General features: G+C 52.5%; 1 protein-coding gene across 1 annotated transcript in view; it reads left to right on the forward strand.

The window, feature by feature from the left end:
- The window catches only part of LOC111149667 (LDL receptor related protein 4), a 45,619-nt gene that overhangs the window by 12,121 nt on the left and 15,675 nt on the right, over positions 1-17,823 (forward strand). Inside the window, 24 exon segments of the mRNA XM_022506875.1 lie at positions 1,105-1,221; positions 1,464-1,592; positions 2,083-2,199; positions 2,536-2,664; positions 2,903-3,022; positions 3,454-3,579; positions 4,177-4,302; positions 4,494-4,628; positions 5,006-5,131; positions 5,478-5,708; positions 6,785-6,941; positions 8,381-8,598; positions 8,759-8,935; positions 9,320-9,442; positions 11,073-11,281; positions 11,457-11,538; positions 12,078-12,183; positions 13,244-13,445; positions 14,894-15,083; positions 15,172-15,303; positions 16,213-16,353; positions 16,673-16,759; positions 16,866-17,037; positions 17,651-17,813. Of these exon segments, the coding sequence (XP_022362583.1) occupies positions 1,105-1,221; positions 1,464-1,592; positions 2,083-2,199; positions 2,536-2,664; positions 2,903-3,022; positions 3,454-3,579; positions 4,177-4,302; positions 4,494-4,628; positions 5,006-5,131; positions 5,478-5,708; positions 6,785-6,941; positions 8,381-8,598; positions 8,759-8,935; positions 9,320-9,442; positions 11,073-11,281; positions 11,457-11,538; positions 12,078-12,183; positions 13,244-13,445; positions 14,894-15,083; positions 15,172-15,303; positions 16,213-16,353; positions 16,673-16,759; positions 16,866-17,037; positions 17,651-17,813 (3,515 nt within the window).

A 17,823-nucleotide genomic window follows, 5' to 3' on the forward strand; every position in this document is an offset into this window, starting at 1 on the left:
GCAGGAAGCCATAGAAGAAGGACCCAGGGGTGAGGGTCTGAGGAAGTGTTCTGTGTACTGCCCGTGTCAGACTCAGCACGTTGGACTCCTGTGGAGGTGACAGATATTGACAGAAGGGTGGTTTCTTCACTGCATATATGGCTCCAATCCTCCTGTCTTTCCTATATTTCCACGCAGATATGACCAATAAACTGTGACAAGTGTGGAAGAAAACACCCTTGAAAACCGTAGGCAGTCTCTTTAAATAGATCTCTCTGTATTCGTGTGAATATGTATATTTGTACTGCGTATTTGTGAATTTTTAATGTGCATACTGCATGCGGATGCAGATCATTTCTGTTTCTCATGCTGGTATTCTGCATAATAGGAACTTTGCAGAAAATCTTACAGTCTCTTTAAACCTTCCTTTCCACCAGCGCGGTAACATACGCGCAACAGGCTTGGGCATCGTGCCCCGGCTCCCTGGACCTCTCGCTGCTGAGCCAGTTGTCTGGGTGCCACTGCAGCACCTATGTCTGCGGGTGGTTAATTAGTCTAATAGGATGGAAGCTGCAGCCTGGACCTTGTTAACCCCCACCGGTTCGGCTAATTGTAGTGATAAGTGGCTCACTGTCCTGTGCGTTATCTCAAAAGACCGCGGTGAGCCAAGTGTAATTACCCCCACTGTTACAGTCAGAGAACCTATGGCTCAGACAGGGTACCTGACTCACCCCGTGGGATAAGTACTGAGTTCTAGAACTGGAAGTTGAGCCCAGATGTGTTAATCTTCATTTAACAGGAGGAAAAGGAAAAGAAAAACAAAACACCTCTTTTTCTTGCTCATGTTTCTCTTACTGCTTTCCTAGTGGTTTGGGGTTCCTTGGGCCGCCCTGCCCTGGGAACCCCTCGTGGCCATTCCCTGCAAATATTGTGGCTTCTTAGTTGTGGTTTGTTCTTAGCTTCTCCATCAGCAGGGGGCAGGCATGGGAGTCTGTGAGGAAGGACTATAGGTCACGTTGGGAGACCCAGGGGAAGGGGTGTTGGCACAGGGTCTCCAGCCAGGTGAGGCTGTCTCGTTAAATATCCCAGACTCATTCTCTGTTGCCCTCTTTTCCCGGGACTCAGTGCTGCCCACCTGCTCTCCTCTTGACTTTCACTGTGACAATGGCAAGTGCATCCGCCGTTCCTGGGTGTGTGATGGGGACAACGACTGCGAGGACGACTCGGACGAGCAGGACTGTCGTGAGTGCCGGTGGCACCAGGCGGGCTCCGTCAGGCTCTGCTGGGAAGGGATTCTCAATCGGAAAATGATGCCCCAGGTCCACATCAGCTCTAGGGTCTTCAGCTCTTTGTCCCTCCTTTCACCTTCCCTCTTGGTTAGATGAGCCCAAGAGAGGCCCCCCTGCTTCAGTGTTGGGAGTGTGGGGAGTAGCCCGCCAGCCCTGTTCTTGGGGCTTCCTGTCGGGCTTGCAGCAGCCTGACAGCTCTGTGCCCACAGCCCCCCCGGGAGTGTGAGGAAGATGAGTTCCCCTGCCAGAATGGCTATTGCATCCGGAGCCTGTGGCACTGCGACGGGGACAATGACTGCGGTGACAACAGTGATGAGCAGTGTGGTGAGTGGAGCTCTGGGGGTGGGGGTGGGGAGGATGGCTGCAGTGGTCTGGCCTGGGGGAGAACAGGCAGCAGCGGCTCTAGCCCATCTGCACCATGAACTGCCTGGGGTATCTGGAGCACCTGGAGGAAGGCTGAGGGGTAGAACCATGCAGACCCCAGGAACCGCAGGACTGGAGCCCAAGGCCCAAGTCTCTCCAGGCCAGGGACAGAGCAGTGCAGACCCCCCGGAACCGTGGGACAGGAGCCCAAGTCCCAGTGTCTCCAGGCCAGGGACAGAGCCATGGGGATCCCCTGAGAACCCGGGAACAGGAGCCCAAGGCCCAGCCTCGCCAGGGCCACCGCTTCCCCCACCACAGTCTGCACCAAGTCTGTGATGTCTGGCAGGGACTGGGTCAGATCCGCAGGGGCAATAGGGTGGGCGTTGGGGATGATCAAAGGAGGGCGGCCTATAGGGCTCCTGCAGGATTGCTGTCCCCTTGCGTCCCCCAGACATGCGCAAGTGCTCTGACAAGGAATTCCGCTGCAGTGACGGAAGCTGCATCGCCGAGCACTGGTATTGCGACGGTGACACCGACTGCAAAGACGGCTCTGACGAGGAGAGCTGTCGTGAGTGGCCCCAGAACCCAGGCTGGTGGGCTGGGCTGGGCAGAGGGCGGCATCCCAGGGGCCGAAGGCCGGGGCAGCAGGGTGCATGCGCAGCGGCCCGGGAGGGCGGGCTCTTCAGAAACAGCACCTCGGGCGCTGAGCAAGGCTGGGAGCATCTTCCCTGGGTGCGGAGGGGAGGGCCCACTTTGGTCCACCAGCACACGGGAGTCCATTATGGCCATCCCAGATGGCACTCACTTTCCTTGCCTGAATGTCTTACCCCCTGGATGAGTCAGGGCCTCTCTCCTGTGTCCAGGCCTGAGTGTACGCCCCTCCCTACCCCTGCCTGCCTTCCAGCCTCAGCAGTGCCAGCGCCCCCCTGCAACCTGGAGGAGTTCCAGTGTGCCTACGGCCGCTGCATCCTCGACATCTACCACTGTGACGGGGATGATGACTGTGGAGACTGGTCAGACGAGTCCGACTGCTGTGAGTGATCTAGCCAGCAGTGCGGAGGAGGAGGGAGGGAGGCCAGGCCCAGAGGAACTCCTGGGGTGGTAAGGCACAGGTGCCAGCTGGGGCACAAGCTCCAGGGAGGAGTTTCCAGATTCCGGGCTCCCTGTTGGGCAGAGATGGAGGAGGCGGGTGCTGGGGCCAGGCTTTCTGGTCTGCCCTGGACCCTGTGTCAGGGACTGGCTAGAGACAGGAGTCTGTCCTATTTCCCCAGCCTCCCACCAGCCCTGCCGCTCGGGAGAGTTCATGTGTGACAGTGGCCTGTGCATTAACGCGGGCTGGCGCTGCGATGGCGATGCGGACTGTGATGACCAATCAGATGAGCGCAACTGCAGTGAGTGGGGGCAGTGCCAAAGGGCAGGGCTGAAAGTAGGGAAAGGGCTCTTGGAGCCAAAAAGGCCACCATCAATAAAGACAGATGGGGCAGGACTGTCGTGGACGGTGGTGTAGGTTGGGCACAGCACAGAGGTGTTCTGTTTGAAGGGATGCCAGTCACACAGTGGATGTACACATTCTGTAATTATATAGATTTGTATATTTGTCCCTGTAGTTTTCTCACGAGTGGCAGGAAGGCGTCTTGATGAAAGGTTACCTGTTTTCTAATTTGCGCAAAGACGCCATTGGGAACAACCGTGAAGGAGGACAGTGGCGTGGATGCTGACATGGGCTGCAGTTGGGGAGGCGGGGTGGGGCCTTGGACCACAGAGGGGCAGAGCCTCAGGCCACAGCGGGGCCAGCCTCTCATGAGGCCTTTGCTTTGCCCAGCCACCTCCATGTGTACGGCTGAACAGTTCCGCTGCCGCTCAGGCCGCTGTGTCCGCCTGTCCTGGCGCTGTGATGGAGAGGACGACTGTGCAGACAACAGTGATGAAGAGAACTGTGAGAACACAGGTGGAGTCTCCCAGGGTTCGCCCAGGCCCCTTGGTCCATGGTTGAGCTGGCGGACAGGGGTGGACTGAGGGTGTCACCACTGCCATTCCAGTGGGCTACAGAGATGCTTACATCACATCTTGCCCACGGCCTGGATTTTTCTTGCCCTTCTCAGTTACCAGTGTCAAATCCAGGTGCATCTGTTGCCTGCCCAGCTGTATGGCCCGGGACATATCAGCCACCTCTCACATTCCGACTCATACACAGCCAGCCCGCCTGTTGCTCTGGCCTTGTGAGCAGGCACTGTTCTCTGTGGCTGACGGCCCCCACTGGCCTGGCCATGCTGCCGGATGCGGGACACACGGATGCACTCTCTCCCTCTGTCCCACATCCCTCACCATCCCACTGTGGTGTTCCTGGGGAGCAAACGAATGCAGACATCCAGCCAGCCCTGTCTGAGCTGCTTCCTGCCCTGGACCCCAACCCTCCCACCTTGAGTCTGATCTGTCTCCAGTTCGCCCTAGAAAATGACAGGCTCCCGTCCTTTTGTTGACGTAAGCCCTGCCCTGCTGTGACCTGCCTCTCTCTCCCACCCTGCTCTGCTGCCTCCCTCTCTAGGAAGCCCCCAGTGTGCCTCGGACCAGTTCCTGTGCTGGAATGGGCGCTGCATCGGGCAGAGGAAACTGTGCAATGGGGTCAATGACTGTGGGGACAACAGTGACGAAAGCCCACAGCAGAACTGCCGTGAGTGTCCCCAGTGGGCGGGCACGGCCCCTGGTCTGTGGCTGAACCCCACCCATGTGGTTCAAAGAGAACCCTCCCCGGGGATTCGTGCAGCCTCGGGAGCTGTTCTTCGTGGTCCAGGTGGAATGCCAAGTTGGCTGTCTGGGGGAGGATTCTGGGCTCAACTCCCATCTCTGGCTTGGCTGGCACAGGGCCCCGGACGGGTGAGGAGAACTGCAATGTTAACAACGGTGGCTGCGCCCAGAAGTGCCAGATGGTGCGGGGGGTGGTGCAATGTACCTGCCACACGGGCTTCCGGCTCACCGAGGATGGGCACATGTGCCAGGGTGAGCTGGGGCCTGCTTTGGAGCTGGGCAGGGGCAGCGGACAGACAGCTGTGTTTCCCATGGGTCAGACATTTGACAGACGCAACCTCCTTTCATCATCCCCTTAGCAGGTGGCGATGGTCCTGTCTGTCTCACAGATGGGGAAACTGAGGCCCAGAGAGGTTAAGTAACTTACTAATGGCCACAGAGCCGGTGAGAGCAGAGTTGGGATTCCAGCCCAGGTCTCCATGACCTTGATGCCCTTACCACTTGTTGTATACCCTTCCCACTGGGCCTGGAGAGTAGATGGGTATGTGGGCAGGAAAGCGACTAGTCAGCCTGAGAGTTGGGGTGGGAGGGTGGCAGAATGGAGATCTGACCCCGCCCGGTCCTCCCAGATGTGAATGAATGCGCTGAGGAGGGGTACTGCAGTCAGGGCTGCACCAACAGCGAAGGGGCCTTCCAGTGCTGGTGTGAAGCAGGCTATGAGCTCCGACCTGACCGGCGCAGCTGCAAGGCTCTGGGTAAGAGCTGTTGGCATTCGGCTTGCTGGGCAGAGGGCTGAGCCTGGAGACATCCAGGGGCTCCAGTCCCTGGGGATTTGCTGACAGGTAGAAAGAGTTTTCATCTCAGGACAGTGGAGCTGTGAGTTGCGTTCTGAGCCCCAAGAAAAACTCTGCTGGGGTGGGGTGTGGGGGAGAGTATGCATTGGAGGCTCCCACTCTTCTAGTCCAGTCATCAGCAGATGTGGCCATGCCCTCAGCGGCAGGGGGCCACATTTGTCTGCTGAGGATTTGGGGGTGCATGCTGACACGTATCAGGGGCAGCTCTGGAGCCCAGTGGGGGCCCCATTTCTATGCCACGTCCCAGGGCCGGAGCCTGTGCTACTGTTCGCCAATCGCATCGACATCCGGCAGGTGCTACCGCACCGCTCCGAGTACACGTTGCTGCTCAACAACCTGGAGAACGCCATTGCCCTTGACTTCCACCACCGGCGCGAGCTTGTCTTCTGGTCGGACGTCACCCTGGACCGGATCCTCCGTGCCAACCTCAACGGCAGCAACGTGGAGGAGGTTGTGTCTACAGGGCTCGAGAGTCCAGGTAGGGAATGAGGCCCCGGGGGGGAGGGCAGGGCCACAGCATGTACAAAGCAATCGTGGAAGGAACAGGATAGTGGCTCACAAACATTGGTCAGCAGAACATCTTTCTCTTCCGGCGAAATCTTGGATGGAATTCTAGTAGCGAAAAACGTGAATTTTAACGGTTCAGGTTTATGACATTTGCTCATTATTGGACTCAATAGTAATGAGACGTTTTGATGAATATAATCATTTGAAATCAGAGATTTATGGGCAGCAGTTACAATTCGTTCTAAGTCTTTTTTTTTTTTAAGATTTTATTTATTTATTTGACAGAGAGAGACACAGCGAGAGAGGGAACACGAGCAGAGAGGGAGGGAGAAGCAGGCTTCCCACCAAGCAGAGAGCCTGATGCGGGGCTTGATCCCAGGACCCTGGAATCATGACCTGAGCCCAAGGCAGATGCTTAATGACTGAGCCGCCCAGGTGCCCCTACAATTCGCTCTAAGTCTTAGCATTTGGTTCAGTTCAGAATTTTGTTTTGGTTGCTTTGTATTAAGGATAGTCTCCTCAATCCAGAGAGATACATCCAAATGTCTACAGATTTAAAAAAACAAAAAAACAAAACAAAAAACGAGAGCTCACTCTATAATCTCAGCCCATTCTACAGCCCAGTGAAATGGATTAGATTCTGGCTCATAAGCCTATGGAACTTCCGAAACCCCTCTACAAAACTCTGAGCCACAGTTTGCAAACGCGTGAGCCAGAGCAGCAGGAGACTCTGAGCGTGGGTCAGGGAGCCAGGATTCAGGAAGCAGAATGTGTTTTGCTGTGAGGAGGAAGTGCTTGGCATTGGACAGTTCCTTGACTCCTCTGTGCCTCAACTCCTTCATCTTCACAGGAGTTCTAGTATCTAGTTCCCAGAGCTGTTGTGACAATCAAGTGAATTAATATACATAACTATGGTCAGAACGTGGTCAGAATATGGTCAGAACAGTGTCTGACCCAAAACCTTCATGTAAGATTTTGCTCTGTCATGTCGGCCCAGAGGAGTGTTGGCTGAGTCCCTGACCCATTCCTGCTGCCTCTTTCCATCAGGGGGCCTGGCTGTGGATTGGGTCCATGACAAACTCTATTGGACCGACTCAGGGACATCAAGGATTGAGGTGGCCAACCTGGACGGTGCCCATCGGAAGGTGCTGCTGTGGCAAAACCTTGAGAAGCCCCGGGCTATTGCCTTGCACCCCATGGAGGGGTGAGTGAGTTGAACCTCAAGCTTCCAATCCCTCCTGCAATATCTAGCAACAGTTTCTAGGCCGCCTGGGCCAGACCTTGCTGGGGGGGCCTCTTCACAATGTGGCATTAACAGCATTGGCTATGCACCCAGACACGCCTGGATTTGAGTCCTGGCTCTGCACTAAATGGCTGTGTGGCCTGGGTCAGTCTGTTTCTGCCTCCGCTCACTCACTTGCTAACTCACTTACAATTGGTGATTTTTAAAAAAAGCACACCTACTCCCAGCTGTGTGAAGATTAAAAGAGACTCATTTTTCAAACTGGAGATATAATTGACATATAACCATATATTAGTTTCAGATGTACAGGATAATGGTTCAATATTTGTGTATATCGCAAAATGATCACCGCAGTAAGTCTCGTTAACATCTGTCCACGTATGACAGTTACAACAACTTTTTCTCGTGATGAGAACTTTGAATTTCTACTCTCTTAGCAACTTTGAAATAATACAGTACAGTGTGATGACCTAGAGTCACCATGCCATAGGTTACATCCCCATGACTTACTTATTCTATAACTAGAAGTTTGTACCTTCTGACCCCCTTCACCCATTTCACCTACCCAAAATGAGATGCATTTTATTTTATTTTTTTAAAGATTTTTTAAAAGATTTTATTTATTTATTTGACAGATCACAAATAGGCAGAGAGGCAGGCAGAGAGAGTGGGGGAAGCAGGCTCCCCACTGAGCACAGAGCCCGATGTGGGGCTCGATCCCAGCACCCTGGGATCATGACCTGAGCTGAAGGCAGAGGCTTTAACCCACTGAGCCACCCAGGCATCCCAAGATTTTATTTTATTTGACAGACAGAGATCACAAGTAGGCAGAGAGGCAGTCAGAGAGAGAGGGGGAAGCAGGCTCCCCGCTGAGCAGAGAGCCTGATGTGGGGCTCCATCCCAGGACCCTGGGATCATGACCTGAGCTGAAGGCAGAGGCTTAACCCACTGAGCCACCCAGGCGACCCTTGAGATGTATTTTAAATGCCACACTACACATTAGATCATTGCAGGTGCTTAATATTTTTATTATTAGCTCATAGGGTTGATCTAATTAATAAAAAGTAGTAATAAATTTTGTTATTAGAAAAAAAAATCTCCCACAAGGGTTGGGATTTTTGTCTGTTCTGTTCACTGCTATACTCCTAATCCCTAAGAGACAGCCCTGCAGGTATTATTAAAAGAGAGAGAGAGAGAGATTTGTTAAATGAACGAACACCCTGCTAGAGACATTTAAACTCAGACATTTAGAAGACACTCTGTGGACTACACACAGATTGTGTCTCCTACTCGTTGGAATCCCCTGGGTTAAACAGATAAAAGGCCCCAGTCTGGCTATTATTCCTATTACTACCTGCTTTCCGCTGCCTGTCTCTCAATTTCCTTTTGTCTCTTCCTAGTACCATTTACTGGACAGACTGGGGCAACACCCCCCGCATTGAGGCCTCCAGCATGGATGGCTCTGGACGCCGCATCATCGCCGATACTCATCTCTTCTGGCCCAATGGCCTCACCATTGACTATGCGGGCCATCGTATGTACTGGGTGGATGCTAAGCATCATGTCATCGAGAGGGCCAATCTGGACGGGAGTCACCGCAAGGCTGTCATTAGCCAGGGTGAGGTCCTTTCTCCACTCTCCTTCGTCTCTCATCCTTCTGCCCCAGTCCCAGCCCCCAGGAGCCTTGGCAGAGGGTAAGATTTGCGCAGTTGCCAGGCCTGGGCCCAGAGCCCATGGCAGGCTCTGTCCGGGCTGAGGTCCTTCTGGACTTTCCCCAGGCCTCCCCCATCCCTTTGCCATCACCGTGTTTGAAGACAGCCTGTACTGGACAGATTGGCACACCAAGAGCATCAACAGTGCTAACAAATTCACTGGCAAGAACCAGGAGATCATTCGCAACAAGCTCCATTTCCCCATGGACATCCACACCCTGCACCCCCAGCGCCAGCCTGCAGGTAAGAAACGGCCCACCTGGTAAACCTCCTGTGCCTCTGGGAACCTTCCCTGCACCTGTCACAGCGGCCATTGTTTCTGGCCCGGAAGTCTGTGCTTGGCACGGATAGGGGCCAATTTCTCCCTCTGCTGGACATTCAGGGTACAACATCGAGACCCCAGAAAATGGGCTTCACTGTCCTGACCGGATTCATGCAAACCTTCATAGGCTATCTCTTCTGTCGGGGATTCACTGTGTTCGCAGCTGGGGCAGGTGGAAAAAATAACAAGCTATGGTTCCTCCTTCCAGGGAGCTCACACCCTGGTTAAACGACTGAACTGCCTTGGGGTGGACTCCACCAGCCTTTGGTGTTTCCTGACCCTCTTGCTCTGGACTCTTTGAACAGGGAAGAACCGCTGTGGGGACAACAATGGCGGCTGCACCCACCTGTGTCTGCCCAGTGGCCAGAACTACACCTGCGCCTGCCCCACAGGCTTCCGCAAGATCAGCGGCCACGCCTGTGCCCAGAGTAAGTGGGTCTGGTGCTCCTGCCTCAGTGGACATGCCTTGTGGAGGGGGTGTGGAAGGAACGGGAGATAGAAATCCAAGGGCTTGTGTGTCATGGGAGAGGAAGGACTTACGAGGCCAGTGGCTCCTACAGCAAAGCTGAAGCCCAAGGGCTCGGTGACAGCACCCAGCAGAGTATGGGTCCCCGCAGCCAGGCTGGTGGACCATTTCATCAGGTCAAATGCTTTATCCATAGGCAGTGAGACGGTTCCAGGCCCTTCTAGAAAGCCGGGGTTTCTGTCTCTTTACCTTTAGCCTCCCCCTGTTAAAGACGTCCTTTCAGGCCCTAAACCAAAGAGCCAAGATGAGGACCTTGGGTGATGTTCTGTACGTGGAGACCTTGGATAAATATGTGTCTGATGACTGGGAGAAAATGGGGTTCCCTGGTTGCTCCCGGATCTGCTATTTTGGCTTCCTTTGAGCTCCTGCAGGGTCATTGCCTTGAGAGGGCCGCCCTATCTAGCTCAGAGTGACAGGTGTTTTTTTTTCTTAAGACTAGTCCAGAGAGAGGGGTGATGCAGGAGTATGGCGTGACCAGCGAGGGGCTCGGGGTCATTCCTCACACATCAGCAGCTGCTCTTACTTTCTGCTGTGTTCCCACTGACCCTCTCGTCCTTTGTTAAAACCAAACTTCTCTTGGGATCTGGGTCCTTCCCAGAGATTGATATGAGGGGAACTATCCAGAGGAACATGGGCTATTCATTCAGCACACGTTGATTGAGAACCTACCTTCCTTGATTCTTGTAAGTGCCCTGGTTTGTCCCTCTTGTCTCAGTGAGGTACAACAGGTCTCCCCAGGACCTCCCCCATAAGGGTTTCTCAGAGCTTAAAAGGAGACACATGGTGAAGTGAGGCAAGGAGGGCCTTCCAGGCAGATATGTACACTGAGAAATATTCAGATAGGCCAGAATGGGGTAAGGGATGAAGAAGAGCCAGTGGGGAAGAAGCTGTGTATAGGGCGTTGGCCAGAGCGCCTTCTCCGGAGCCAGACCTGAGTTCAAGTCCCAGTTCTGGTGCTTTGTGGCTGAGGGAAGGTGGGTGAGCTCCTTGACCTGCTGTTAGCCTCAGGGTTGCTAATCCAGGAAATGAGAATAAGAATGATGTGAATCACAGAGTTGCCAGGAGAGTGAAGGAGACAAGGCAGGCGAGGAAAGGAGTAAGCTCATTAGGCATCGTTTGCTAACTTGTGAAGAGAAGGGGATGTAAGTGATGGAGTGGAGCTACAGCCCTGAGGCAGGCAGGGAAGGAAGGAAGTGAGGGCGGGTGGGAGTGGATGGCCAGCCAGCCAGTGCGGCCGGAGAGGCTGAGCAAAGAGGAGAGGAAAGGAGACGAAGCTGATGGATGCTTAAACAGGATACGCCTCTGGGCCCTGGGGAGAGTCTGTTTCCTCATCCATTAATCCTAAAGCCTGAGTCTGTCAGCATGGGCCGCCCAGTGCTCACAGGGGGCTGGAGGTGTGAAGAGTAGGGGACAAAGGGCACCAGCTCCCAGGAAGTGTGATTGAACCAGATGTCACAAAGGTGAGCGTCTGTGTCTGTCACTGTGATTGGATTTAGAGCATTAAAAGGAGACCCCTTTCGGCCTTTGATCAGGTCTTGACAAGTTCCTGCTTTTTGCCCGAAGGATGGACATCCGTCGGATCAGCTTTGACACAGAGGACCTGTCCGACGATGTCATCCCACTGGCTGACGTGCGCAGTGCTGTGGCCCTTGACTGGGACTCCCGGGATGACCACGTGTACTGGACAGATGTCAGCACTGACACCATCAGCAGGGCCAAGTGGGATGGAACAGGACAGGAGGTAGGGCCCATCGAGGGCCCAAGCCCTCGGGGAGGGCAGGGACGGAGGGGATGGAATCCACCCTGTCCCGGGACTAGGCTTCCCATACCTTTGCCAACCTGGAGAATTGGGACAGTTGGGCCCCAGAGATGAGGTACAAGTCCAGTTGGTGATCACAGCTTTGTTCTCTGTCTAGGTGGTAGTGGATACCAGTTTGGAGAGTCCAGCAGGCTTGGCCATTGATTGGGTCACCAACAAGCTCTACTGGACAGATGCGGGTATGTACAGGACAGCCATGGCCTGGCTCTGTGGGATTCTTCTTATTAAAATTCTAGCGTCAGGGAGAAGGGACCCACCCAGTGTCCCTCCCAGACCACTTGTCTTGGCCTTAGCTCTTGGTGGGTCAGAAGAGCTGAAGCTAGACGCTCATATCTGAGGATTTGACATTTGCCAATCAAATGTCAGCTTCTGCTGCTGTGTAGCTGGTGCTCAAAAATGTTTTGAGGCATTTCAGAGAAGGAAACAATGCTCTGTGGTTTTCCTTCCATCACTGTCTTAATAAAAATGGGCATTTTCTATGCGCCAGGTGAATCTGGGAGGCAAGAGGAATGCCTTACAGCAGAGCTTCTCAAAGTGTGGTCCTTGGACCTGCAGCATCATCTTCTCCAAATTCAATTCCCTCGATATCTGTCATGCATCTGTCGCAAAATATTTCTTGATCATCTCCTGCAGGCCAGGCTCTGTGCTGGGAGCAGAAGGTAGTAGGGTGAAGGACCAAGGATTGAGTTCATACCTTTGCCCCTTACTTCTTCGTTAGGTACAGACCGGATTGAAGTGGCCAACACAGATGGCAGCATGAGGACCGTTCTCATCTGGGAGAATCTTGATCGTCCCCGGGACATCGTGGTGGAACCCATGGGCGGGTGAGCACCTGTCCCTTTGGGACAAGCTCCACCCATCCCACAGCTCTGAGCACTAGAGGGGAGCCCGGAAGTTCGCGAGAGGGGCCAGATCTTATGGGCACACCTAGGCAGCCAGGGCAGTTAACAGACACCAGAGGGTACAGTGACAGCTCTGTCCCCACAGTGGACGAGGAAACCTTTTAAATTTTTTTATCTTTTTTTTTTTTTTTTTTGGTCTGCTAACCAAAGGAACTCATTGTAAATAAACCAACCAACCAACAAATAAGTAAATAAATCTGTGGTAAGTGCAGATTCCCTATAGTCTCACTCTACAGCAATGACCATTGCTAACGGTTAACCGTTTAGGGTATTTTTTCAGATTTTCTTTTACACATATATATCTGTTTGGTAGTGTTGATGGTGGTTTTGGTTTTATGCAATGGTATACTGTCTTGTAACTTGTTTTTTTTTCCCCCTTAACTATATATCCTGGATATCTTTCCACTTAATAATACAGAGCTCTCTTGCTCTTCTTCATGGTTACATAGAATTCTTTTAAATTTGTGTACCATAATTATTGAACCCATCTTGTCAAGGAAACTTTTTTTTTTAAGATTTTATTTATTTATTTGACACAGAGAGAGAAATCACAAGTAGACAGAGAGAAAGAGGGGGAAGCAGGCTCCCTGCTGAGCATAGAGCCCGATGTGGGGCTCCATCCCAGGACCCTGAGATCATGACCTGAGCTGAAGGCAGAGGCTTAACCCACTGAGCCACCCAGGTGCCCCAAGGAAACATTTCTTGCACCCCATTCTTACTTCCCCTCTTTCTTTATCCCTGAACAGGCCTCATTTGCCAAGCACTCCTTGAGCCATTGAGCTATGGCTTTATTAAAACCGTGGGGAACCTCTGGATAGTGATAGAATGTACGAGACCTTCAGAGACAGCTTTGAGCCAGGACCGGGCTGTGAGCTGAGACAGGAGGCTGAGGCAGCTAGTGCAGGCAGTTGGCACCCTAGGCACCCCGAGTCCCCCTAGGGGTTAACTAGAATGCTGTAAGACCTTCCTTGCCTGTGCCCAGGTACATGTATTGGACTGACTGGGGTGCAAGCCCCAAGATTGAACGAGCTGGCATGGATGCCTCCGGCCGCCAGGTCATCATCTCTTCCAATCTGACTTGGCCTAATGGATTAGCCATTGACTACGGGTCCCAGCGGCTTTACTGGGCAGATGCTGGCATGAAGACGATTGAATTTGCTGGTCTGGATGGCAGCAAGAGGAAGGTAAGTGTGATGTTAAGACATCATCCCACGACCCTGAAAGCCTCTGGGGCAGCTCCCCCTGGCCGGCAGCTTGGAGGACCCAGAATGAGCTGTGTGCTATTCCTTTGAGGCTGTGGCTGCCCTCCAGAGCTGAGGAGGGTGGGCGGGAGATTGTTGCCTGATGATGAAGGGAAGCTAGGGGATTTGTGTCATTTGTGGTGCACAGACCTTCCTCCTAACCATCACAATGGACACTATTTAATTGCCAAATGCCTGCTGGACCTGTGATTACTCTCTTTGTTTTTGCTGTTGTTCATTGGTATAATTTCAAACAAAAAAGTTGTGAGACTTGTCACATTGGTTTACCATTCTCTATACACACACGCACACACACGCATTATTATTTTTCTGGACCGTCTGAGAATAAATTGGAAACATCCTATCTGTGACCCCAAAATACTTCAATTTCCTAAGAACAAGGACATTGTCTCAAGTAACCACAGTGTGATGATCAAAACCAGGAAATTTAGCATTGATACAACACTACTGTCCATGTTTAGTCTCACCACCAATTGCCCCAATAATGTCCTTTGTAGCTTTTTTTTTTCTTTCTTCTTTCTTAGACCAGGATCCAATCCCAGATCACAACTGTGTTTAGTAATCAGGTCTCTTTAACCTCTACTTCCTCATCCTTATTGAACCCATCCAGTCAAGGAAATGAGTCCCTTCTGTGTCTTTCATGACCTTTGTATTTTTAAATATCAAATGCCAGTTATTTTGTAGAATGTCTCTGTCTGCTGTTCCCTTAGACTCAGATTATGTTTGGGACAGGAGTACTACATTGAATCAAGCCATGTCCAGTGTGTCTCACCAGCAGGCACAGATGTCAGCTTGTCCCTTTGCAGTGATACTAACTTGGCACAGTTAAGGTGGTTGGTTAAGGGAGTGTCTACTGTTTTTCCTTTTGTAATTAATAAATAATTTGTGCAGAGAGACTCTGAGGCTACCTAAATCATATGAGATCTTTTACAATCATCACACAACCCTTGGAGCCAGGCGCTGTCACGGTCCTATCACAGATTGGCAAACCAAAGCTCAGAGGGTTTTTTTGTTTTTTGTTTTAATCAGAGAGAGAGAGCGCGTGGATGCAGGCACGCACAAGCAGGGGGAGCGGCAGGCAGAGGGAGAAGCAGGCTCCCCGCTGAGCGAGGAGCCTGATGCGGGACTCTATCCCAGGACCTTAGCATCATAACCTGATCTGAAGGCAGCCGCCTAATTGTCTGAGCCACTCAGACACCTCTCAGAGAGATTTGAAAACCTGCTGTTGCTCAAGGTCGCCCAGCAGGTGGCAGTGGAGGAACTGCATCCTGACTGCACGTGTTGGGGGGGGGGTAGATCCATCTTGACCACCGCTCTGTGCTTCGCACCTTGCTGGGGAATGACATTGTGCTGCCCGCCCCGCCTGGCAGGTGCTGATTGGAAGCCAGCTCCCCCACCCCTTTGGGCTGACCCTGTACGGAGAGCGCATCTATTGGACTGACTGGCAGACGAAGAGTATACAGAGTGCAGACCGACTGACGGGGCTAGACCGGGAGACCCTGCAGGAGAATTTGGAGAACCTTATGGACATCCATGTCTTCCACCGCCGGCGGCCCCCAGGTGAGCAGCCTTTGGCCCGCCGTGGCTTCTCCTTGGCCTTCCTTTGCCGTAGACCTCCCCTTTGACCCCCCTTCACCTCCCCCTGCAGTGTCCACGCCATGCGCTAGGGAGAATGGAGGCTGCAGCCATCTGTGTCTTCGGTCCCCAAATCTGAGTGGCTTCAGCTGTACCTGCCCCACAGGCATCAACCTGATGCCTGATGGCAAGACCTGCTCACCAGGTAAGTTGGAGCATCACAAACCGGGATAGAGCCTCTCCAAGTAGGGCAGTGGCTCTCTTCCTTCCCTGTGGGTGGACTCCAGGGTGGGTTGAGAAACCATGAGAGCCATAGGGGAGAGCAAAAAGTTCTAGAGAGAAGGAAAAGTCCAGAAAGAGGCCCAAGGGACCAGGTAGACAGGATCATAGGCAGAGTCTAACTTGTTCTTATGGGGTCTCTATGCATATTAGAAAAAGATGCTCTTTTCCCAGATGCCCTGCTTTCATTGTTGGAAAATTGTCATAATACACTGATCAGGTTAGAACAAGTCACTTCAGTGTTATCTGCCCAGAGTTTATATAATGAATATTAAAACATATGATCTCTCCAATGTCATGGTACCTGCCTTGGAAGTACCACTTTGTGAGTGTACAACATAGGTGACAGCCTCAGCTGGAGGGTCCCGGGAACAGGGCCTGGCTGCCCAGCAGTTAGAAGTTGATGTTTCTCCCTAGGGGATGCTACATGACAGGCTGCATTTGAACCCTAACATCCTTGGGAGTTTGAATGAGAAAGGATCTGTGAATAGGCCCTCCATGATCTGTAGGGAAAGCCCTCTTTCACTTAACATAAAGTTTTTTAAACCAAATGGTAAAAGTTCTTGAAAAGTGTGTCACTTCTAGAATATTAACAAAGAGCTCTCATTTACAACTATATGTCAGGCCCAGTGCTAAGTGCTTTTCTGGGTACAGATCTCTTCTAGTCCTTACAGGATACCCTGCCCTTATCCCCATTCTACAGATGCTAAAGCTGAGGCTTGAACAATTTAAAGAACTTACCCAGGATCCACTAGAAACTAACAAGAGACTCCAGATCCTCTTACTGGCTGCACTAGGGTAACTGTCCTCTTTCCTTTTGTCCCCACCTGGGCAGGCATGAACAGTTTCCTCATCTTCGCCAGGAGAATAGACATACGCATGGTCTCCTTGGACATCCCTTATTTTGCTGACGTGGTGGTACCTATCAACATTACCATGAAGAATACCATTGCCATTGGAGTAGATCCCCAGGAAGGTCCGTGTGGCCCTCTGTCCCCAAGCTACTGCAGCTGCTGTTCTTTCTCTCCCGTTGCTTCCTGCCAAGAGCCTGGGGCTTCCTCTTCCCTCTGAAACAGCCCTGCCCCCATCTCTGTAGCTTCCTCTTGGGTAACGAGGGCATGGTTTGGGGCCTTGCTTCCATCCCTGCCAATAACTTTCCTCTTATGCTCATTCTTTATTTCCCTGGATTGCCTCTGCTCAGGGGTAGAGGCTCTCTCTGACACACCCTGGTGTCCCTGTGGGTGTCCCTTTGGGAGAGGCATGGGTTCACGCTGAGCCAAGCCTTCCCTTTCCAGGAAAGGTGTACTGGTCAGACAGTACCCTGCACAGCATCAGTCGTGCCAATCTGGATGGCTCTCAGCATGAGGACATCATCACCACAGGTGGGCCTTGCTTCCAGCCCAGGGACCCCCTGTCTGGCTCCAGAGCTGGGGAAACAGCCTGTCTGTTTTAAGGCAGGAGCCAGTGTGCGCTCTTGACTTCCTGCAGGGCTGCAGACCACAGATGGGCTTGCGGTGGATGCCATTGGCCGGAAAGTATACTGGACAGACACGGGAACCAACCGGATCGAAGTGGGCAACCTGGACGGGTCCATGAGGAAAGTGCTGGTGTGGCAGAACCTGGACAGCCCGCGGGCCATCGTGCTGTACCATGAGATGGGGTGAGACCCGGCTCTGTGGCTCCGGGCAGCGGGCTGGGCTAGGCCAGCTGGGGCTCCCACAGGGGTGCAGGAGAAGAAGTGAACGCAGGCGTGCCTCAGAGGAATGCAGAGACGGACCTCACCCCTTCTGACTTCTTTTGGGGCAGGTAGGGTAATGTAGCGGTAAACGGCACTAGCCTTGAAGTCAGAAATCCAGAATTCAACATTCTTTACCATGTGTTAGCTGCGTCTGTCACTCCAGGTCCTGTTTTTAACCTCTGATCCTCAGTTTCCTCACCAGTAAGTGGAGGTGATAGTGAAAATGTATACCTCATGCTCTTGGGAGGACTAAGTGAGAGAATCCATGGAAAATTCTTTTTTAAAGAAATTGTGGTTAAAAAAAAATAAAATTTACCATCTCAATGGTTTTTTAAGTGTACGGCTCAGTAAAGTCTATTCACATGATGGTGATACATCTTCAGAACGTTCTCGGCCTGCAAATCCGAAGCCCTAGACCCCCTGAGCGACAACTCCACTTTTTGCATGAAATACTTTTCACAGCGTTTGGCCTGTGGTCAGTACTTCCAGCATATAGGAGCTATGGACATAGCAGCGAGTATTTTTCCTGGCCCAGGTTCATGTACTGGACAGACTGGGGGGAGAACGCCAAGCTGGAGCGGTCTGGAATGGATGGCTCAGACCGGACTGTGCTCATCAGCAACAACCTAGGATGGCCCAACGGGCTGACTGTGGACAAGGCCAGCTCCCAACTGCTCTGGGCTGATGCCCACACTGAGGTGAGAGTCC

Source organism: Enhydra lutris, unplaced genomic scaffold, assembly GCF_002288905.1.
Source record: "Enhydra lutris kenyoni isolate GAN:26980312 unplaced genomic scaffold, ASM228890v2 scaffoldscaffold22, whole genome shotgun sequence".
NCBI lineage: Eukaryota > Metazoa > Chordata > Mammalia > Carnivora > Mustelidae > Enhydra > Enhydra lutris.